Genomic DNA, 24,604 nt, shown 5'->3' with positions numbered 1-24,604 from the left:
TGTTGAATTCCGGACCTTTACTTGTATAACTGAGTATTTCTATATTGCTGTATTGATACTTTTACCTAAATAAACAACTGGAGTTCTTTGCCCTCAGAACCCTCAGGCCCACCCCAGGCCCGTTGCATCAGACCTGGCAGGCTTCTGGGACATGCTGCAGCTCTCCATCGAGAACATCAGCCTCAAGTTCGACGAGCTGCACCAGCTGCGCGCCAACAGCTGGAGGCCCCTGGACCCTCCTGAGAGAAAGGTACGCACCACAGACCGGACCCCTGCCCGTCTGTCCGTCTGTCTGTCTGCTTCCTGTCTGTGTGAACAGACCCCTGCCCGTCTGTCTGTCTCTCTGCCTCGTGGCTGTCTGTCTGAACAAGGAGGAGGTTTTTACATGTTCTTTAGTTTTTTCCCTTCCATCTTAAACTTAACCCATTTAAAATCTGTGTTATTTTAGATTTTAGCTATATATATAATTATATAGGCAATATATAGCACATTGTTCGGCTATTCAAAAATAGCAGATCTTGTAGCGGATCTACAAGCTTATAGCACTTGTAGATCTGCTATTTTTGTATTATACGATAACGATGGAGTTGTAATAGAACTGATGAAATATACATTTCGTCGTTGTTTTTCCTCAATAGTTAGGCTACAGTGTGTTGCTATTCAAGCATATTTTAAACACATTTATAATACCACAAACATAAAGTAATTGTCATGTATTAGACTTAAGCAAATAAATATATTACCTGTCTTCATGTATTCATTCAAAATCACGTCAGAAATCAAATGGAGTGCCACTGGTCGAAAGGTCTCCACCTACACGATACATCATTATTTATTCAACAAAAGTGTCCATCAGTGTTTATTGCAATAGAGATGTTTAAAATCGCTTCATATAAGAACTGTGTTCCAAAAATAAACAAATGAGCACAGCTATTTGACTCATATGGATATAAAGCATCAACCCCCCAGCTCCACCGGGCGCGTCGAGCGTTGAGCTGGGAACGTTCCCGTTTTTAATCAATGAAGGGTGCTCAAGGGGTGGAGCCGGTTGGACACAATGTGTCATTTGACTTCTGTGACGCAGGGGATGAACAAGTGACGTCAAGACTTTGATATTCTATGATTCCCCTATTATTGAGAACAAATTGTGATACATCATAGCTTGAATAATGTGACACATCATAGTTTTAATAAAATAAACCGTGGCTATAGCGTCCGTCCATCTGTCTGTCTATCTGTCTGTATCTACATTTTCTGTCTGTCTGTCTGTTTCTCTTGTCCACTTCCCACTCCTCCTCTCCTCTCCTGTCAGGGAGGCTAAATATATGTCTGAGGGTCTGTGTGGTGGTAGCCTACTGTTGAGTTACCGTACGCATCTAGATAATATATAATAGAGTAGAGACACAGCTTTGGTCCAGTGTGGTACTAACACACACACACGCAGTCTTATCTATGCCTTGCAACATATCGGCATTAGCCTGACAAAAGCTCGGATCTCCAATAGGTCTAAGGATTTTAATATGGGTTTGTTTGCTTTTAGATAATTCTCCATGCATGTAATGCATGTTTTATCTGACAACACAATTGGTCAGACAAGACATTCATATGTCTCAGTTTGAACATCCTTGTGATTAAGTTTGAGTTTTTCCAATGACAGTTCTAATTGAAAGACCCATCCGGACACCATGTTGGGTGTCTTGGTCCTGGAGGGTGTAGATACTTTCCAAATATTTGCATGTACAATGCCAGCTATCTGTAGTACTGAAAAACACAGGGACAATGGAGATTCAAGGTTTTGCAGTACACACAATGAGTCCTTCACGTCGTTTTCATCTGCATGGCCGATCAAGCATTGCTGTTGTTCTAACTGTCCTGTGGTACAAACGTTCAACCTGAGTGAACCTCAACCATGAACCTACAGGTTTACTTGTTCCTCCTTTTCCAATTCAAAAGATTAATAGTGCAGTTCTGAGAGACGATGGCGCATTATTAAATAATTAATAGCAAATAAGTTATTAAATAATAACAGGGATGTGACATACCTCTCGTACCATTTCAGTGTTACTTTAAGTGCTATGTTGAATTTTGAAGAAACTTTGAGTTCCCAAAAGTAAGATTCCAAAGCCATTTCTGAAAAACAAGTGCACTGCGGGTGGCTTAGTTACTACTCTGTAATGGCTGAACAAGACCTGCAATGAAAATAATTCTGTTGTGTCTTATTTTCTGTTTTCCTCTTAAAGGCTTTCAGTGTATACTCACTGCACTTTCGCACTTTTGATACCATATAATATACATGCGAAAACATGGATTTCAAGTCTAGCTGGAGACACTTGAGATGTGGATCTCGCAAAACTGCAGTGCAGCACAATATTAGGTTTCGTTTTTGCACGCATAATGTATTTTAAACTACCGTATATACAGTATTTTGTTGTTTTCTGCCTGGAACTCTATTAAGCCTGATTTATGCTGATTTCATACAATGGTAAGTAGCCAGGTGAAGCAACGGTTCCCGAACCATGTAGCCCATAGGTCAGGAGCCTATCCTCTGTTTCCATAGCATGATGCAGCTTGATGTACAGCTATGTGATGCTCACATGTTACAGAGATTTACCCATAATGCTGACTGCTAAGCAGGGAGGCACCGGGTACCATTCTTTAAAGCAGTGGTGGGAAAAGTACTCAAATGTTTTGCTTAAGTAAAAGTATCAATACTGTATTATTGGGGGGGGAAAAAGTATAAAGTCCAGAATTAAAAATGTGCAAAGGTATTGGCATCAAAATGTACTTGAAGTACCAAAGGTAAAAGTACTCATTAGGCAGAATTTTCCATTTCAAGTTTTCAAATGTAAAGAAATCTTTGGAAAATCTACAATGCGACACATTGTGAGCGAGTCCCGCACAGAAAACAGCCGACCTACAACCTCAACATCACACGTCATGATACGGCAAGTTTTAGGATTGGCTATTTTTTGGCACAGGACACCAGAGCACAAAGTATAAATCAGGCTTCAGACTCACTCAACAGTGGATCTCCGACATGGCTGCGCATTATATTGTGAACTTTGCTTTTCTGACGGCTTCCTCATGTGCTTTATCTGTCTGTCTTTGTTGTCTTTCCTGTGGTCTTTCTTGTGCTTGTTCTCCTGTGTGGACAGTGAGGGCCCATGCAATCAGCCACGCACCAAACAGCAACACAGGGCCCTCCACACCTCGATCGGGCCATCACAGACACACTGCGCTGTTTGTCTGTCCTTCCATCTGTCTGTTCCTTCCATCCATCCATCCATCCATCCTTCCTTCCCTCCTACCTCCCTTCCTTACCGCCGTTCCTCTGCTGTTGTCTCCTCGCCATGTGCGGGTTTTCTCTGTTCTGTTCAAAGACTTTGAAAAGTTGCTTTGTGGTTGTGTGAAAACAGACCAGGTCAGAATGTTGGTCTGAGTGTTCTGGAGTGTTCTCACCTCCCTCTCCACTCCAAACGTGATATTTAATAACGACACATAGTAGCTATACGCACATGAAAGCACATGTATGCACGCTAAGAACTACTAAATATATTTGACATGGACTCTTCCGCTCATACACATACAGTATGCAGTATGTGACATGTACGCATGCGCTACTGGAAGAAACCAAACCTCTACTCCCGCATCAGCGCCATCAATTACGACGGCAAATATATACTGTACATACAGTAATAAACCGAACCACACACACCCACAAACACCACTCTGTCTGTGTTTTTCCTGAAACGCTCTCCCCCTCACTCCCTCCCCTCCCCTCCCCTCCCATCCGACCCTCACCAGGAGAGGCGTCTCCCGCCCCCGGTGCCAAAGAAACCCCCTAAGGTCCCCCACCACCACCCTCCGTTGGCCAGGGACTGGTCCCTGGAGAGCTCTGAGAAGCAGCGGCAGGAAGCACGCAAGCGTCTGATGGCCGCCAAGCGCGCGGCGTCCGTGCGGCAGAACTCGGCGACGGAAAGCGCCGACAGCATCGAGATCTACATCCCCGAGGCTCAGACAAGGCTATGAGAGGCCGCCAGCCAGACAGCCGAGCAAGCACGTAGACAGAGGGCTTATCAACACACACACACGCACAAACACGCACACACACACACCCACTCACACACACACACACACACACACACACACGCACACGCACACGCACACGCACACACACCAGGCATTTCTTCAGGTCTTGTGGCCATATGAACACTGCAGGATTGATGCGGGCCAGAATATAAAAACAGTCTCTCTCTTGTTTTCCGATGGTTACTGTCTCCTCTCTTCTATCCTCCTCAGCCTCACTCCCTTCCCTCCCCGTCCTCCTTTTGTGGAAGATGAACCCTGCACAGATTATTCAGCTCCTTCTCTATCCTGTGATTCCTCCTTGAAGAGGAGGATGGACGGATTTTGATCACTTTTAACTGTAATATAGGAAGCCATTGTGGGGATTCCACAGCGTTGACCTAGGAATTATAACAGTGTTGATGTTACAAAAAAAAAGAAAAAGAAAATAAGTCACATACGAAGGTTGATGTCTAAATAATGTTTGGGAATGAGTTTCTTTGGATACTTGTATATTCACCAAACCTAAGCATGGATCACCTGGGTTTTCTCCCTTGCTTGGTTAGTACTTTCTACCTTACGGTGTCACTCTTTACTTAGGGGTTAAGAGTGATTCGGCTGAGAAACAGGGTACATTTATGCATAAGCAATATTCACCAAAACGTGGTGACATTTGTTACACAGATTCAATATGAAATTAAACTGTTGGTACGATCGGACTGGGATTGTGTACAAGACACAGTGTGGTACTTAGCGTTCAAATGCACAGAATTGGCCTAAATCATGGAAGCAATTAAGTATGAAACTATCTTCTCTTCTCTTTTTCTCCTTTCAAGATTATTTATTTATATACTGTACGGTAAGTAGTAAAGTCAAGAAAGAGGGAGCAGACACACTGCCCAGAATTGTGGTTTTAAATCCGTTAGAATTCACTTTGATTGAAGTAGAATTTAACTTCTTGAGTCAGTTTCTACACAAAAAGATCTTCAGTGGTGAAGGGGTAAAGTTCCTGCCAACAACTGCAGGGACTAGAGGCTTGAATCCACTCCATAACAAAAAACGACCGTCTGGAAGCCAGGCAGTTTCTGTTGTTACACTATTTATAGTGCTTCCTACCGGTCGGTCAGGGTCCCTGTGGAGCAGGGAAGAAACTAGATAGAATAGTATGTTCCTCTTCATGCATTATATACTCCCGAACACTCCTCACTGTCAGGTAAAAGTGGACTTTTGTAATGTATTTCTTTCTGGACTGGAATTCCCTGATCAATCTTAGTACAGGTTTCATATTGATCCAGGTGTAAGATATTGCAATTAGGAAGGTCTGTGGTTTGGTTTGGTTTGGTTTGATTTCTGTCTCTTCGTGTTCTCATATCCACGTGTTAGCAGGAGACAAACCACAGAGAGAATCTCAGTTTATGTTCAGTCATGGAAAGATTTAGGGAACAGAATAATATTTCATCCAAGCCATTAAGCCAAACCAACCCAAACTCCTTATGAGAGAATCCACTCCCGTACAGACGGTGCTCATGGCTTTAGCACCACTCTGTGTTTGACTGATCCCAGAACATGAAATACCTTCAAGAGAAACACAGTGTTTGATGCCTTTGACGATTCAGCAGCCATGGCTGGCTCTCCTCCTCAAAACAATCTCAGCCCTCAACAAAATCACCATTGATCCATTGCTGTTAACTTTGTAAAATGATGCAGTGCAATGCAAAAGCTGGGCCCCATTGGGACCCGTCACTGATGGGCCTCTAGAGCAGTGATTCTCAAATCAATAAATAATGGACCTTGATGTGAAAATGGTTGAAAACCACTGGTGTAGAGGGTAAAAAGAGCAGATCAAGTGTGGAAACGACAGCCGACCCCCTTGTCAACGAAGAATGGGGTTTACTAAGTATAGAGAGTTTAAGTGGTTGAGTGCATTTGCTTGGTGTCCTTGTCATTCTGCTGTCCAGTCAGGAACTGTAAACCTGGGTCACCTGATAAGATAGAAAGCGGTGCAGTACATGGGCTCCCTCGGGATTGTTGTTTTGAACCACTGCATTAGAAGACTAGGGCCCCATCTAGACCTGTGGTTCTCAACCTGTGGGTCGGGACCCCCAGGGGGGTCCCCACATTATTTTGGGGGGTCCCCAAATGATTAACTTAATGTGCAACATTGTTTTCTCACTCAATAGTAAACAAATTTAAGGCCTTTTTAATACCTCTAAAATGACAAATTAAACATTGGCGAAATTGACAAATATTAGAGGCAGAAATTGTGAAAATAGCCGATTTAGCATGTAGATCTGCTAAAATGTAATTTCTCAACTCTTAGTGCTCGTCAGGGTGGCGGGTCCCCAGTTAAAATAAGATTATTTTGGTACTGGTCTAGACCACAACTGTAATCCGCTAAACAATGTGAAACCACCTTCCGGAGTGGAAATCTTTTTTTGAGAACCAATGATCTAGATTGTTTGCAGCCTACAACCATGTAAGATCATCTGACCGCTGCACCGCCATGCAGAGATACGCTGATAGACAGACAGTGCAATGCCCTCTTCATTTAGCCTGGCGACTCTCAACTGCCATTCCTTACTCCAGGACACAGCCTCTGGCACGTCAACAATAACGATCCATGAGACAACCGGGGAGTGTTAATATAAACAATCAGACTATTAGAGAATATTCTTTGATGACGTGTATTATTGAAAAACAAAAGATATATATATTGTACATTCCTTTTGTGTGTGTGTGCGTGTGTGCGTGTGTGCGTGTGTGTGTGCGCGTGCGTGCGTGTGTTAACTTTGTATGGGATCTGGTGGGATACCTCTGTTTAAATGAGGAGGACTACGTCAGTGAGAGTGAAAATTACGATATAATTATAATGCGTTGATGACGACAATGATAGTGAGCCATAGCTGTCGTGACATATCTCACCATTAAGGAAAGGGGCCATAAAAAACAACAACTTCAGGACGACTAAGTTGTTTGAACTGCTTCGTATTCCTATTGTTCCAGTAGCAACTTTGAATGGATTCTATACAACCGTCTGTGTTTAGGAAGGAACAGTAAAGCAGTCATGGGTGTAAAGTGGAGGGTTTGAGAAAATGTACTCGTTTTAATCCCTGTGCCCCTTAACCTCCCCATAGACTAGTGGTTCTCAACCTGTGGGTCTCCAAATGATTTTGGTCAACAGTAAGCAAACGAACAGTTTTAAGTGTATAGCAATGACAATTTATATTTGACAACCAAATTGTCAAAGATTTGGGGGTCGCAGTCTGAAAAGGTTGAGAACCACTGCCATAGACTGTGGGATGAATTTGGCTGTCCTTAGTTATGATTTTTATCATCACCAAATCGTTAATAGTTAAACGATGTCTGTAAAATTCGACAATTGAATATATTGCTCTGCCCTACTTTATGTTTACAAAAGACTATCAAAATCTCCCAGTCTTTGGAAAAGGGTGGAAAGCTCTCAGTTCAGATTTTTAGTTTTCACTTCTCATCCACAGTCAGTGTTTGACTTTGTGTATAGACCATAGAGGGCCAAAGACAAGGAGCTGTGATGGCGAGTATATATGAAATAGAATGCTGCTGGAACTCACTCTGACAAATTGTGTTCTTTCTTGAGCTGGTTCCGTGTTTTTCTTTTCTCTCTTGTGTGTATGTGTTTTCTTTTTCTTTTTCTCTCAGGAAGAGATGGGAAATGTAGTCCATAAAATCAGGGTCTTAGTCCTGGTCAGCCATTACTCAGCATGTGAGCGTGTGTGTGTGTGTGTGTGTGTGTGTGTGTGTGTGTGTGTGTGTGTGTGTGTGCGTGTGTGTGTGCGTGCGTGCGTGCGTGCGTGCGTGCGTGCGTGCGTGCGTGCGTGCGTGCGTGCGTGCGTGCGTGCGTGCGTGTTTCCGCTTGTGTATCAGTGTTCATTCATATCGTTGTTGTCTGGTGGAGACCTCATATCTCCAGGTATCAAATTTGAACGTTCTTTCGCAAAGTAAGTTCATCATACAAGGCCGTCGCCCTGTGCGAGGCGTTGTGTGCTTGTAGATCGGCTGTTTTCACTAGTTTAAATCATTTTAAAAATTATAAATACAAAACAAACTGTTTTGGACATACAAGGTTTCCACCCGACAACGACGATATGTACATTCAGATATGGATGATGCACTGTGTGTATGACTGTATTTATATTGATGCGTGTGTGTGTGTGTGTGTGTGTGTGTGTGTGTGTGTGTGTGCGCGCGCGGGTGTGTGTGTGTGTGTGCGTGCGTGCGTGCGTGCGTGCGTGTGGTCTTTATAAAGTGCTTCCTAACTTCCTTGGTTTCTGTGTGGGCCTTTCTTCAATTCTGGTCAAGTAGCGTCATTGAGTCATTCTGCATTAACCCCTCTACTTGAAAACTGCTCTCTTGTGTTGGTAACAGAAAATGGTTGAGGATGTTTCACGAAGCATGCAGGCACAATATTAGTACTTATGAATCTATATCTGAGTTTAAAACACTTGTATTAGGTTAAATTATGCTATTTACTGTATATTGTTATTTATGGATTAGTTGAATTATTTATTGATTTTATTCTTTTTTTTACTGTTTGGGATTATGTTGAACTAGTGTTATCATGCTCCACTGATCTGTTGTACTTTATAGAAAGGATTATACATCCATATATGATCAACACAAAATAAAAATTAACCTTCAACTGATATTGCTCCTTCATTTTGAAAACTCCAAGATGACACAATCATATGTATTAGGTGCAATGATACATTTAATAGCGATACGATACGTATCCCGATACATGGTTGGCAGACGATATTGGTTCATTCATGGCAATATGATACGATTCCATTTGATGATTTAAAATCGATATAGTAGCTATTTAGCAAAGAAATTAAATCTGTGTGAAATGTTTCCATACAATCGATTGTTGGCATTGCAAAACGATTCGATACAGATTGTCTGCATTGTAAAACGATACAAAGCCAAACGGTACGATATTTTGCTTTTGCATATCGATATAGTCATATATATAGATATATATAGATCATTGCAAATGATTTACACCCCTAGTATGTATGTATACGTATGTATACGGTAAGTAGGCCTAGCTTTGCCGAGCCATGAGGCCCTCAGGGCCACAGCTTGATGTACTGTATGAGTAGCCTATGTAGGAAAAAAATATTTTCAAAAAACATTCCCAAAATAACTTATTTTTTTATGAATTAAAAACAAAAAAATCTTCAGTAATTTCATTAATAAAAAAAGACTATAGGGGCCATAACCCAGGTAACAATTACAGCTATTATGTCTAAACTGCTCTATGTTGGAGTCGAAAAGAATATTTTGAAGATCTTGGGCCAAATATATGTTGGGTCTCACATACTGGAGTGGATAAAAAGTCTTGTTAGGACCTCATTAAAATAGGCATGGGGGCATTAACTCATTATAAATGTATTCTCCTCTCTAGCCACACGATGGCGACAATGTCATCAACGGTGAGACAGGGCCACATCCCAGATGATGTGTGTTTCTGCACGGCACCGCTTGAACAAAATAGGCTATTATTGGTGAAAATGCATGGAATCAGTTGCAACCTGTAAATTAGGCTACAGGATGAAAAGCGTTTCCCAAATTACAGAATTGCCACTGATCGCACAGTGTCTGTGATCATTAAACACTGAATTGGACGTATTGACACGGAATAATCTAGTTAACACGTTGTTATCGATTAGGCCTATACAGATCGATTAGCCAGTGCATGTGGTATTTTATTGTTATTGTTGTTGTTGTGGTTGTTATTTAAAACTGTTAAATTACAAGCCATGTGAAAGGTATTTAAAAATCAACATGTATGTCTTGGTTTCAATTAAATTAGAAGAAGGCGTCACATGTTTGAGTGAAACGACCATATAGGCTAATGCCCTGTGGTCGGAGTTGACTGTGTTATGCAGGTGTGCGTGTTTTTCTTTCCTTTCGTTCTTTTTAAACGATAGTAGGCTAAGCGTTTATTTTGAATTCTAAATCTATGTTTTGGGTGATTTCTATTTGGGCCTATATCGTCAAACTTTATTTTGCAATTACCTTAATGGTTTACCTGCACTGCAGGCTTCAGGTATATAGGTAACTATACCTGTACTGTACCGTCATGAATCTGTACATTTTCCTATGCAAACTTCTAATAAAGCCTTCAATCAATCAATCAATATATATGCATTGTTGCATCGATCAATGCAGAGGTCAGGACATCTTCAATCAATCACATCTCATCAAGTAAGCCAAATTGGCAATTATTTTTGGATTAGATTTATAGGCATGAGCATGATTGGGAAATAAGTTTTAGACCTATAGCTTTGGGCGTCATATTGAGTTTATAGATGTGCTTGAAAGCCATATAACATGCACACAGTAAAAAGCAAAAGGCCATCAGGCCGATATTAGTTTAAACATGGCATGTGATGGGCTGTAGTAAATCAAGCATGTCATATTGTGATCATAATAGTTAACCCCCTGTCACCTCCCTGTCAAAGCAAATAAGCTGACGTTCTCATATAGGCCTAGGCCAGTGTTCTGGTCTTCAAGCCTTTTCATATCAAGGTCCATTATTTATTCGGCATCTGAGCCACGGACCACCTCTCAGAAAATAACAATTCTTCTACATTCTCTAATTGACTTCTTGTAAATGTAGCAATATGCCTATACAGATGTTTGACAATAATTAACTCGAGAGCATAAAATGAAACCAAGCGTAAAATGATTTCTCAAGAGTTAAATCTCAACTAACACCTTCATTTAGCTGGGGACCACCTGGAACCCCCTCAAGGGCCACTGGTAATTTCTACATTGCAGTATTGATTTAGTCAAGTAAAACATTTGAGTACTTTTTCCACCACTGTTCAAGTGGGGTCCAGCCAGGGCAGCAATAAGGACGCTCGGTGTTCCTTGAGTCGAGGAAGTTGTCAATCACGTCTCCATGTTTCTTCATAATATAATGACAGTCATTTACGCCGCGTTGTTGTTATGGGACTCCGCTATGACCACTAGGCATCTAATCTCTTTTAAATCTCCCCTCCAGCCGTAAACAGCCCCAGGCAAGGCCAGACCCCCCCCCCAGTAGATATGAACCTACTACTACAGTAGCAGATATCATCCAGATTAACGCCCCAATCAATTACATTCAATTACCAATCTCTCTCTCCCCCCCATCCATGCAGCCCAGTGGTCATTTCTCTCTATATATAACCTGTTTAGTGTAATTAGTCCACTAAACAGCCATTAGACACAAGGATGTGTCCACTGTCCAGTAAGAAAGGAGTATAGTTTCCAATAATAAAGCATTCAAAATCCATATTTAAAACATGATGCTGGTCATTAAAGGAGTAGTTCACCCCAAAATGACTTTTTTCTATCGATTACTCATGCCATGAAGACTTGAGTTCAGTGCTATTATATATATATATATATATATATATATATATATATATATATATATATACGGTATATATACGGTATATATATATATATATATATATATATATATATATATATATATATATATATATATATATATATACACGCACACACACACCCTACGGTGTGTGTGTGCGTGTGCGTGTGCGTGCGCGCATGGGGATTTCTGCAGTGATCAGAACGAACTATATAGCACACCAAGAAAATAATTTGAGTGTTTGTTTTTTTTAAACTCCATTTTACTTTACTCTCTGCCTCACAACAACACCGAGGAGGATTGTGCTGTGTGGCGCTAATCAGGTTTGTTTGGAAGTGCACCGACACTTTCATGATCAGTGCATCTATCTCTCACTGTCATGGGAAACGCCGCGGCGCTTGATTTTATTTAGATTAATGGATTTCTCATTCAAGTCTCTGTCAACGCAGGCTGTGCTGCACATTCAACACGCAGGACAACCTGTTGCAGTGATGGAGAGTGGACTAATGGCATCAAATGGATCGCACCGCAACGTGACAATCATTTATCCAAATAAAATCAGACAGTGAATGGAAAGGACGGACATTCAACGATCTGTCATTATCTCAATGATTCCGTCGCTCATTCAGTGATATGATAAATGCAACCACCTCTCGCCCATATTTGGTCATATAGTACGCATTGCCTCATTGCCTCCCGTACATATAAGCCTAAAAAGGCCCCTTTCCCGTACTATTCAGCCGAGAATCTCCCCCATTCATAAAGAATCAAAAAAAAAGCCGAGCAGCCAATCAAATGGCTGGCCGTCATCCACGTTGGTTTGGACTATAATAATAATAATAATAAAATGGCCTGGGACTGTATTTTTATGGCACTTTTATAGTGTTTTTCCAAGTGCTCAAAGCACTATATTATTGTGCTATAATAGATGTTGACAGAATGTCTTTACACAACCTGATTCACGCTGATATCGCTTTTGTTGTTGTTTTTTTTATTATATATATATTTAACAAGGAAGTCCCGCCTACTGCAGTGCATCCGGTTTACTCCCGTTGCACTTCCTTTCACTTTCACCCATAGAGTATGCTTACACCACCGTCCCACTTGCAAAAGGCGTGCTGTTTCCGTGATCCGCTCTAGACCGGATGGTCAAAGTGTTTGTTTACACACTGCTGCAGGCTCACGCTGTGTGGGCTCACGTGGATTGTTGTTGACCGTGTCGCTGTTATGGATAAATGAAGGATATCTAGCGAGGCATTCAGGTAAGATCCTAACTCTATGGGTAAGATACAATAAAGGCATCATATAGAAAAACGCAATGGGGGTTTATTGTTAACATCTTAGGCTGTTCTGGTAGGTCTGTAATCTTTATTTTATTCATTGCAACAACATTAAGCTAAAGGTTTAGCTAACGTAGCTAACAACAACAGACACCTTAGCTGAGAGAGAGATGAAGCAGGGACCCCTTTAGCTGAGTGATGAAGCAGGGACCCCTTAGCTGAGAGAGATGAAGCAGGGACCCCTTAGCTGAGAGAGAGAGAGAGAGAGAGATAAAGCAGGGACCCCTTAACTGAGACAGAAAGCTAAAGGTTTAGCTAACGTAGCTAACAACAACAGACCCCTTAGCTGACTGAGAGAGAGATGGAGCAGGGACCCCTTTAGCTGAGTGATGAAGCAGGGACCCCTTAGCTGAGAGAGATGAAGCAGGGACCCCTTTAGCTGAGTGATGAAGCAGGGACCCCTTTAGCTGAGTGATGAAGCAGGGACCCCTTTAGCTGAGTGATGAAGCAGGGACCCCTAAGCTGAGAGAGATGAAGCAGGGACCCCTTTAGCTGAGTGATGAAGCAGGGACCCCTTTAGCTGAGTGATGAAGCAGGGACCCCTTTAGCTGAGTGATGAAGCAGGGACCCCTTTAGCTGAGAGAGATGAAGCAGGGACCCCTTTAGCTGAGTGATGAAGCAGGGACCCCTTAGCTGAGAGAGATGAAGCAGGGACCCCTTTAGCTGAGTGATGAAGCAGGGACCCCTAAGCTGAGAGAGATGAAGCAGGGACCCCTTTAGCTGAGTGATGAAGCAGGGACCCCTAAGCTGAGAGAGATGAAGCAGGGACCCCTTTAGCTGAGTGATGAAGCAGGGACCCCTTTAGCTGAGTGATGAAGCAGGGACCCCTAAGCTGAGAGAGATGAAGCAGGGACCCCTTTAGCTGAGTGATGAAGCAGGGACCCCTTTAGCTGAGTGATGAAGCAGGGACCCCTTTAGCTGAGTGATGAAGCAGGGACCCCTTTAGCTGAGTGATGAAGCAGGGACCCCTTAGCTGAGAGAGATGAAGCAGGGACCCCTTTAGCTGAGTGATGAAGCAGGGACCCCTTAGCTGAGAGAGAGAGAGAGAGAGATGAAGCAGGGACCCCCCCTCTCTCAGATAAGGGGTCCCTGCTAGGCGTCCCTGCTTTTGAGAGACATGAAGCAGGGACCCCTTAGCTGAGAGAGAGATGAAGCAGGGACCCCTTAGCGGAGACAGATGAAGCAGGGACCCCACCCTTAGCTGAGAGACAGATGAAGCAGGGACCCCCACTACATAGAGACATTCATGGATTTATATTTAAAAGTAACTTTTATTCCCCCCCTGGAGCCAGGGTATGGCAGCTGCCTACCCCTGCCTTACCCAATTGACGCCCCTGAGAGTGTAGTGCCCACCCAGGATTACATTAGATCAGGGGTCTTCAACAGGGGGTCTGGGACCCCTAGGGGGTCCTCAGAGTTACTACAGGGGGTCCTCCAAATCTTCCAATCCTTTTTATATTAACAACTTGAGACCTAGTGTATATATTCTGAGAACTGTAGCCAAAAATAACAGATCTACAAGCTCACAACGTCTCGCCCTGCGAGGCGTTGTGAGCTTGTAGATCGGCTATTTTCGGCAAAGAGGTTTGGTGTAGAGGGGGAAAAGAGCATACTAAGTACAGAGTGAAAGGTCAAGTTTATTTAGTATTGACGGCACAAGTTGTTAAATATCTGACAACACACATTGACATGAATCCAAAATACACTGATGCTGTCAAACAATGAAACCATATGGAATCTATGAAAAGGCTTTGGGGGTCCCTGCTTCATCTCTCTCTCAACTAAGGGGTCCTTGGCCTGAAAACGTTGAAGACCCCTGCATTAGCTAATTGACACTGGGCGGAAAAATGGGCTACCAAAAAAAATAAAAAATAAATGCTTGTTTTGTTGGAAAAAAATTAAAATAAACAGCATTTTTTTCTCGCCTCGCAGCTGCACACTGACATGGACGGCGGTGAAGTACACGCTGTCTGGCGAAGGAGCCGGCTCCCTCTTCACCATCGACCAGACGATGGGACATCCATGCCTTAAGGAGCCTGGACAGGGAGGAGAAGCCTTACTACACGCTCCGCGCCCAGGTCGTCGACATCGACACCAGCAGGCCCCTGGAGCCCGAGTCGGAGTTCGTCATCAAGGTCCAGGACATCAACAACAACGCGCCCAAGTTTCTGGAGGGGCCATACACCGCCAGTGTCCCGGAGATGTCACCCTTAGGTGAGTGCGCGTGAGGTCACTGTGTTATAGATATCTTATCTACTGCATTGTACAGGGGTTTTCAAAGTGAGTGACGCGACGGCAGTCCAGGGCTGCCGCGAGATAATATGATAATATTTGGAATTTATTTGGACACTTGGCTATTATCTCAACGTTTCCTCGCAACATAATCACTAAAATATCGTTGTGTGCTTGTAGATCTGCTGTTTTCACTATTTTAGTAGTACATTTTATAGACGATAAATACAAACGGTTTTGGACATACAAGGTTTCCACCCGACAACGGCGATATGCTATAAATATAAGGTGCTGGGACTGAAAATTTTTTTTTGTTATCAATTATTTTTTATTTTCCATAACATGAAATTAGAGACATACATATGAATAGAACAAGAAAAAGTAAAACATTAATCAAAAGAAAAATGCAATTAACAGACAAACACAAACAATAGCAAAACAAGAAAAGGAAAAGAAAACCCACCCACCCCCTTTCCCCGGACCAACACGGAATGTACAATAGTGCATGCCTGTGCTAGGCTGTTACCACTATATAGTGATTTCTTGAATCATAGCCTTAAGCTTATCTGCAATGTCCGACCACATATTAATGTTTTCTTCTTTTGCTCCGTGTAACCTTGCTATCGACTGCTCTAAATATACTATATCTAGAAAGGTTAAGGCCCACTGGCGAAACGTTAACGTATGAGGAGGTTTCCACCGCGTAGCTACCATCTTCTTCGCCGCCGTTAATCCAGCAAAGAAGATGCGCTTGCGTATATTGTTTAGTTGCAACTGTGAGACGTCATTTAATAAAAATAAAGAAGGAGAAGATATGATATTAATACTAAAAATAGTTGAAAGTTTTGAGGCAACCATATTCCAGAATGACGACACATTTGGGCATTCCCAAACCATGTGAAGGAAGGTACCAATACTATTTGAGGCGCAGAGAGTGCAGTTGGGATTATTCAAAATCCTCATAGCACATAGTCTGCGGGGAGTTAAATAAGTCCGATGAACAAAATTTAAATGAATTTGTTGATGGTCTGGATTTCTAGAAGATAGCCTAATGTTAGACCACACTGTGTCCCAACAAAAGTCAGGGTCCAAATTTGGTACATCATTCCTCCAAACAGTATCAACAGAAAGGGGCCCATAACTACAGTCTAATAAAAAACCATAGAGGGTGGAAACCAAACCTCTTGTTCTGTTACCATCACAGATAAACTCATGGAAGGGGTGCAATCTAAGGGGAGCTTGCCATGGGACCCCATAGGTCCTCATGGACGTTCTCAGTTGGAAGTAGAAAAAAAGGGTATTTCCAGGCAGATTGAAGATGTCACACAAATCTCGAAAAGGTCGTAAACCATTTCTATCAAATAAGTCCCCTAATGTACGAATCCCCTTAGCCCTCCACCTTGGAAAGCGAATGGGGCGATCCTCGATTAAAAGTCTTTGATTATTGAACACTGGGGAAAATAAGTTCCATTTACAATCAATCTTACACATCTTTTCAGCTGCTCTCCATACTGCCACTAAATGAGAAATGATAGGTCCAAAGCGAACTTTGCATTGATGTGTAGTTATGTTTGAATAGATAAGATCTCTCAATTCAACAGGCTGCACTAAACTCTCCTCAAGCTCTCTCCAAGAAACCTTATTTGCTGGGTTAAACCAATTTAAAAGGGGGCGGAGCGTGAAGGCCCAATAATAAAATTTAAAGTTGGGCAATGAAAGGCCGCCATCATCTCTAGCACGTTGTAATAGAGAAAGTTTAAGACGAGGGCGTTTCCCTTTCCACACAAACTTAGATATCGAAGAGTGAAGCTTATTCCAGTATTGCGGCGGTGGTGGCAAAGGGAGCATAGAGCTTACAAAGTTAACCCTAGGAAGAACATTCATCTTTATGATTGAAACTCGAGCTTGGAGAGAGTTGGGCAAAGATGACCATCTATCTAAATCAAGACAAATCTTATTTAGAGTGTCACCATAGTTGTTCTTAACAATAGCCTGAAGAGAGGGGAAAATATCTATGCCAAGATATTTGAATTGGCTTACTACTGGGATTATGGGCGGCAGGATAGCAGATCTCATCTGATCATTTAGAGGTAGAAGGGCTGACTTCGTCCAATTAATTTTGTAGCCGGAAATGGAACTGAACTGATCAAAGATTTGAAGGACGTGAGTAATTGACTGTGGTGCATTCTCAATGAACAGTAGAATATCGTCAGCATATAGGGAAATGCGATGCTGTGTGTTGTTAATCGAAACAGGAGTAATATCTGCAGACTGACGCACTGTCTGAGCCAAGGGTTCGAGTGAAAGTGCGAAAAGGAGAGGACTAAGGGGACAACCCTGCCTCGAAGATCTGCCAATCGTGAATAGCGGCGAACAGATCTTACCGGTTAGGACCATCGCTGACGGATTAGAATAAAGTACTTTAACAAAATGTATGAATGAAGCACCAAATCCCATTTTATCTAGTACAGCCCACAGGTAAGACCATTCCAGACGATCAAATGCCTTCAACGCATCGAGCGACAACACTGCGGCGGGGGTCCTCAGCTCCTTAGCCCTATCGATGATATGCAATAGTCGTCTAGCATTATCAGAGGCTAGTCTAGTTCCTATGAAACCTGTCTGATCACAGTGTACTAAGGTGGTCATAAAACCCTGCAAGCGACGCGCAAGCACCTTAGCAAAAACTTTTAGATCAGAATTCAAAAGTGAAAGCGGTCTATAGCTTGCGCAATCTGTGGGATCCTTGTTCTTCTTTAACAATAATGATATAATAGCTACATTCACATCCCTGGAGAAAGAGCCACTTTCAATTGCATATCGAAACATGTCTAGCATCAGCTGACCTAGATCTTCCCAAAAGATGGCATAAAGTTCAGGGGGTATCCCATCCAAACCAGGCGACTTGCCCCTACGCATTGCGAGCACAGCTTCCTGTAATTCCGCCAGATGGAGCGGTCTATCTAAGGCTTCCGCATCCGCCTCGCTAAGGGTTGGTAACTGTATGTTGGATAAAAAATTATTGCATACTGCATCATCGTGAATGACCTCGGAGGTGTAGAGCTCATCATAAAAAGCACGAAACGTGGCATTGACCTCTTTGGGTTCTGTAACCATGGCTCCCGTTGTTGATTTGACACTAACAATATCAGCAAAATGCTCATTGGATCTAAGACGTAAAGCCAGTAAGTGACTGGGTCTTGCACTATTAAAATAGTAGTTTTGCCTTGTGCGTTTCATTTGAAATTCTGAGCGGCGCTTGAGAATGGAGTTAATTTCTTTCTTAACTAGCTCCCTCTGAGTTGCTGTACTAACATCAAAGTTATTTTGGAGAGAATTATCCAAAGTAGAAAACCGAGATTCCAATTCCACCAGTTTGGCTGACCTTAATTTTCTCTGAGTGGACGCATAGAGGGTTGTATTACTCCTGATAAAGCCTTTAATTGCATCCCAAAGAATTCTGGGATCCTCAACTGAGCCTGTATTGATATTTATAAATTCACGCAAACCAGTTTGAAACTGAGCTACAAATGCCGCATCGCGCAGCAGTGTGGTGTTAAACCGCCATCTAGGAGCTCTATCTATAACCTGTTTCAGTGAAGCAACACACAGCACCGCCTTGTGATCCGAGAGTGACATTGGGAGCAACTCTACCTTGGCAATTTTATGAAACAAGCTAACAGGGGCAAAAACGTAATCGATCCTAGAGAATGAAGCATGCCTACCCGACAGAAAAGAAAAATCTCTAACCGTTGGGTTCATTAAACGCCAGATGTCGAGTAAGCCAGTTGAGTTTGCCCAAGCACGTAGTTCTGCAGACGCTAGTGCTTGTTCTCTGCTTTCTACCCCAGTGGATCTATCTAGGTTATGTTGCCATGTTGCATTGAAGTCAGCACCAACAATGATTTTGAAATCCGTCAGTTCCAATAAGGTTTTAGTTAGTAATTTGTAAAACTCTTTGTCTAAAACATTTGGAGCATACACAGAGACTAGTGCTAGCATTTTACCCTCCAAGCGGATTTTAGCAACAGCTATCCTCCCGTCACTGTCAGACCAATCACCCAAAAAATCCAACCTAAGGTTACGTCTAGCCAATATGGCTACTCCCTTGGTTTTGGAAGAAGCAGCTGAAAAGGCTAAAACACGATAATGTTTATTAGCCAATCGGTTGGAATGCTCTTTTAAAAGATGAGACTCCTGTATAAATGCAAAGTCAATTGATTTAGATCGCAAAACCCCCAAAATGCTGGTTCGCTTATGCGGTATATTCGCTCCCCTTACATTGAAACTTAGAAATTTATATTCTGTCATAATTGTGGTTCAAACCATACGCACAGCAAGCACAGTAGAACATTTTAGAATTTCCTAGTTGGTCCCTCACAACAAACCTTCCCAACAGAAAAACAAAACAACCCCAAAAGGAACAGAAAGGAAAAAGCAACATCAAACGAACATAAAAAAACACATAACATTGAAGCTTGAGGGGGAAAACCCCATTAGCATCAGAGTGCACAAAAACAGTTCCCCACCCCATCAACCTATTAGTCAACCTTCATTTCACTCTGTCAGAGAGTGCAAACAAGTAACTGCCCAAAAGTAACCATACATTGCCCTCTGGTGGTTATGTAAATATATAACAGATCACCAAAGTAAAAACAACAACAACAAAAAAGTGCCTTCTTGTGGCTGAATAGCTCTCAAACATTCCATCAGCTCAAATTATGATCAATCTCCCCACTTCATATCACTTAAATAAATGAGAATGGTATGTTAACATTTCTAGTAAAGAAGGGGGAGAGAAAAAAGAAAAGAATAAAGGGAAGAAAAAAAAATTGAGGGGACTATAACAACTGTAATAATAATAATCAGTCCAGCATTAGGCCCACTTAGAATGTGATAAAGCCCTATAAGCCACGCTAATGCAAATAACCAAACACTTGTGACAGATAAGTGGAAATAAGGCTGTCACCACGACAAGGCACTAATATAATATTAATAATAAAAATAAATAAAAAAGGAAATCAGTGTATATGATATAAAAAATATATGCACTTACATATGTAGTTAGAAATAGAAATTAAAAGCACATCCGGGGGGCCATATGCAGCAAAGCACACACAGTGTTAATGCATACTGCGCCACATACAGCCCCCCCATGCATCCATGCATACAAACCACAATTACTAATTAGAAGGGGGAAAAAAAGGAAAGAAAAGAAAAGTCTGTATACATAAGTATTTACATAAAACACAGTTATGTATGATCAGGAAACCATATACAACACAGCACACATAATGCATACTGCGCCATATACAGCTCCCTGTACATGCCCAAAAGGCCAGTGCAAACTTAGATAAATGTCAATCATATTAGTTAAGTCTGTTTCCGTCTTAAACAGTAAACTACCATACTTCAAACAGTGAACCTACCCAATCACGACTACAAAATAAATATCCCAATACAGAGCTCCCCTCTCCCCCCATCAAGAAATTAACATTTTAGAAGACAACAAGTAAAGTAGGTAGGCTAAATAACTACCCCCCCCCCCCCCCCCCCCCCCAGACAGCGGATCCACAAGCACGTAGAGCCAACGCGCCACGAGATCGTACATCCGCCAGCTATTGAGATTAGAAAAAAAAGGAAAAAAAAGAACGAGTCAATGAGCCAGGGAGAGAGAGAGAGAGAGAGAGAGAGAGAGAGAGAGAGAGAGAGAGAGGAGAAGCAGAGATAGGTAGAGAGACATAGAGAAAGGGCGGGAGAGCGAGTGGTCTCTGGAACCGCGGAGCCTTCACAATTTAGACCATATTATTTATATCTGTTTCACCTTAAACAGTAGGCTACATTACTCAATACAAAGGCCAAAGCCCAGTCTCGCCCTCCTACCCGAGAGAGTAGCGTTTTAGGCGGCATAAACGAACCATAAACTAACAACCAACATAGCCGCCATTACCTAACAGAAGAGAGAGAGAGAGAGAGAGAGAGAGAGAGAGAGAGAGAGAGAGAAAGACACACACACCACACACACACACACACACAGCGAGAGAGAGAGCCAGAGAGAGAGAGAGAGAGAGAGAGAGAGAGAGAGAGAGAGAGAGAGGGAAAGCCGAGATAGATAGAGAGACATAGAGGGAAGACGAGAGAGAGAGCAGGCTCCGTCCGAACCGCGACACGGAACACGTTAGACAAAGCTTAACAGAGAGAGATAAAACCCTCTAGACCTATATAGTAAGCAGCACAACGCTCAATAAGAGCAAAGAAAAGGAATACAATAATAACAAGAACAATGTCCATTATATTCAAACAAAAAAGACAGTGAATTATGCTTATAGCTTTAGCAGCCCTAAATCCTCTCTCCTTGCGGTAACCTAATTAAAACGAGTAACACCCATCTGCTTACAGATCTTGTTAAAAAATAAAACAAATAAAATAGGTATTATGAAACGAAACACTTGAAAACACAACGTCAAGTCAGATGATGAGTCCAAAACAATAAGTAGGCTTACATTAACAACTCACCCTTTGGGGAGGAGGAGGAGGAGAGAGTGAGGAAAGAAAGACGCTGCGTAAAAGTCATCTCCAAAGTCCCAGCCAGCTTACCAACAGTCCATTAAAGGCAAAAGGATATCACATCGGCAGAATGTGTTTGAAAGCACGCGATCACGAAAGCAAAAGTGTCCCTGGTAAAAGTTAGTTCTCTGTAACTGTCGTCTCATCATCCTGCGTAGCTAGAGTCTCGTCCGCAGCACCTGGAGTCTTGAACTTATCCTTGCAAAAGGCCAGAGCTTCCTTGGGTGAGTTGAAAGTAGAAGTCGCCTCATCCACGGTTATCCAGAATTTGCTCGGGTGCCTTATTCCGTATTTAACTCCTTCCGCGGTGATGGAACGTAGGAATTCCTTTACTGGCCCGAAAGCTGCCCTTCTCTTTGATGTTTCAGCAGACCAGTCGGGGAAAATATACACATTTTTGCCATTGTATGTCAGTTGGCCTGCTTTCCTGGAGAGCTGGAGTATGCGTTCCTTTACCCGGAAAAAATGGATCCTTGCCAGGAAAGCCCTTGGCTTATCAGAACGTGGATTGCCGGTCCGATGAGCACGATCCACCTCCGGGGGGGAGTCGGGAAACTCGTCGGGGAATGTTTTCTGCAAAAAAGACTGGATAAAGGCCACTGGGTCAGCCTTTTCTAGCCCAGGAGAGATCCCAATCACTCTTATGTTGTTCCTACGACTCCGGTCTTCTGCTATGACGAGCTTCTCCTCCAGATTAGCACATCTTCTCTCCAATTCAGTGATACACATCTGCAAACTGTCCATGGAGGAACCAAAGTTCTCAATGGCCTCCCCATGTTCAGCCACGGTCGTGTTCAGCGTGGCGACTGCAGGACGCAGCTCCTTTCCGAAGTCATCAATCTTCTTCAGTAATTTCTTCTCCAAGCCAAGCATCATGGGTTGAATAAAACCATCCATAAACTCTTTCAGTGATTCCTTGAGGACCTCGCGCAGCATGCTCTTTGTAACCGGAGCGTCAGCGTCGCCCTGCATTGCGCCGGCCATGTTGTCGGCGTTTGCGGTCGGAGACCTGGTACTCCTCGACCTCGTGTTAATCGTATTCGGCATGAAACACGAAACAACTGCAAAAACAGACGCTCACCAGTGTTTTGGGCGTTTAAAGTCTCAAAAGAACTATAAAGGCAGTAAAAAATGGGCTTAAAAAATGTGAAAACTATGCACCTCCACAGAGCTCAACAAACGCGTCCTACTCGGTCGCCATCTTGTCGGAACTCCGGGACTGAAAATTATAATGTAGGGGTGCCTCGAATATTTATGGGTTGCCCCACTGCCCTGAGACAAAAAAGTTTGGGAACCCCTGGCATAGTACTGTGTTCTATCCGTCTGTTATTCAATGTTACATGAGATACATTAAGGTTTCCTGTGCAAATAAGCCGAAAAGCTTACTAGGATCTCCTTTTAGTTGACAATAAAGATTCAATTCACCCTTTAGTAGACTGACTTTCAGATATACATAGCAATGCAGATATAATAGCAGATATGCAAGCTCGCAGAGCGGCACTTGTAGATCTGCTATTTTTGAAAAATCGTGAAGTCTTTGAAATCCTTCCCCAAAATGATCTCTATTTTTGAATTCAATAATCTTTCTCTAACTCTGAGAGTGCACAAATGGAACCAAATGGACCCTTACAGGTCTGTAACTTTGACAGTGTTCAAATGGAACCAAATGGATTTGGTTCCATTTGTACTTTGTCAAAGTTAAGGGGAGATCTTCTATAGGCACGAGAGGACCCCAATCAATGCAAACATGTCGTTGTACTGGTGAGCTCCAACTGTCGTCATACTGGTCAGGTTCCAGCGGTTGAACTTGTTTTTTTTGCATTTCTTGTTTTTGAAAAAATGTTTAGTGTGAACTTAATTCCAGTCTCATACATTCACATAGGTTGACGGAGGAGGGCCGGGATTCCGTCGTCTGCACCTGAAACACGAGAGCATAGCTGGAACAACCTGGAGAGCCTCCGCTAAGACGCTGCCAATATCCACTCAGTGCCCTGCCCTCAGTATCATAACTGGATGCCTGAAGCCTACCCTAGTGTCCCCTCTTGCCAGTCCTCGCGGGAGTAGCCCCGGCCGGGCCGTCCTGAGATGCTGGCATGGCTACGCCACAACGAGTTGGAACTCTGACGTTACACGAAAAAGAAGATGGAATATACAAGGCGATGCATGGCCAAGGTTGAACGGATTGTGGATTGTCTGTAAAGCCCGTATCATAGTCGGCTCAAAAAGACTCGAAAAGACTACACCGCGGTGTAAACACCTTCCACCGCGGTGTAGTCTTTTCGAGTCTTTTTGAGTCATGAAACTACAACGTTACATCATTCCTCACGGTGGAGAGCTTTCCACCGTGAGTCCCAACACATCTCTCTGTTTTTACTATCAGACAGACAGGCTCTACACCCCGTTCACTGATTGGTCGACCTGAACCGGTGTAGACGGGGTAAAGGACTTCACCGTGGGCCGTGACTATGATAGCCTGCACTTATTTTCTGACTTAATCTTAGTTGAAATATGACCATATAAGTTCATATTCTGGGACATATCTAACTAAACTCAGCTCCAAAAGAAAGGAAGCTTGACTTCGGTCCATTATATCTCCCCTTTAATAATACCAAATTGTATATTGCTTTATATCATTTTTATCGATGATTTGTCATCGGTGCAGCTTGTAAGCATCGGGCATTTGAGGCATGAGCTACACAGCCTAACGTGTGGGTAGCGCCGACCAAAGATTTGCCAAAATGGCTTGCAATACTGTTCTGCTGGCATTGTCTGTCTGTCTGTCTGTCTGTCTGTCTGTCTGTCTGTCTGTCTGCAATCTGCATGTCTGTCTGTGTGACTGACAGTTTGTAAACCGTCCATTTGGTTCCATTTGTACGCTGTCAAAGTTACAGACATGTACTGTAAGGGTCAATTAATAAAGGAACCTATAGAGTCACTGTAATACACTTTGAGAACCACTGATATACAATGTTTTCTT

General features: G+C 42.7%; 1 protein-coding gene and 1 long non-coding RNA gene across 2 annotated transcripts in view; both read left to right on the top strand.

Annotated features, from left to right (window-relative positions):
• Positions 1–4,029, top strand: part of dlgap1a (discs, large homolog-associated protein 1a) — a gene marked incomplete at both ends in the record, with an annotated part of 75,987 nt that extends 71,958 nt beyond the window's left edge. Inside the window, 2 exons of the mRNA XM_080725716.1 lie at positions 98–250; positions 3,805–4,029. Coding sequence (XP_080581842.1) covers positions 98–250; positions 3,805–4,029 — 378 coding nt within the window. The remainder of the gene's footprint in view (positions 1–97; positions 251–3,804) is intronic.
• An 8,626-nt stretch (positions 4,030–12,655) lies between these two features.
• Positions 12,656–23,839, top strand: LOC308285540. The gene is made up of 3 exons (XR_013962071.1): positions 12,656–12,750; positions 14,761–15,042; positions 23,510–23,839. It is a non-coding gene; the product is annotated as an uncharacterized lncRNA (long non-coding RNA).
• The last annotated feature ends 765 nt before the right edge of the window (positions 23,840–24,604 follow it).

This window comes from Nannobrachium achirus (assembly GCF_963921795.1).
Source record: "Nannobrachium achirus genome assembly, chromosome: 5".
Taxonomy (NCBI): domain Eukaryota; kingdom Metazoa; phylum Chordata; class Actinopteri; order Myctophiformes; family Myctophidae; genus Nannobrachium; species Nannobrachium achirus.
The sequence above is the reverse complement of the archived record's forward strand: the minus strand, read 5'-3'. Positions and strand labels throughout refer to the sequence as shown.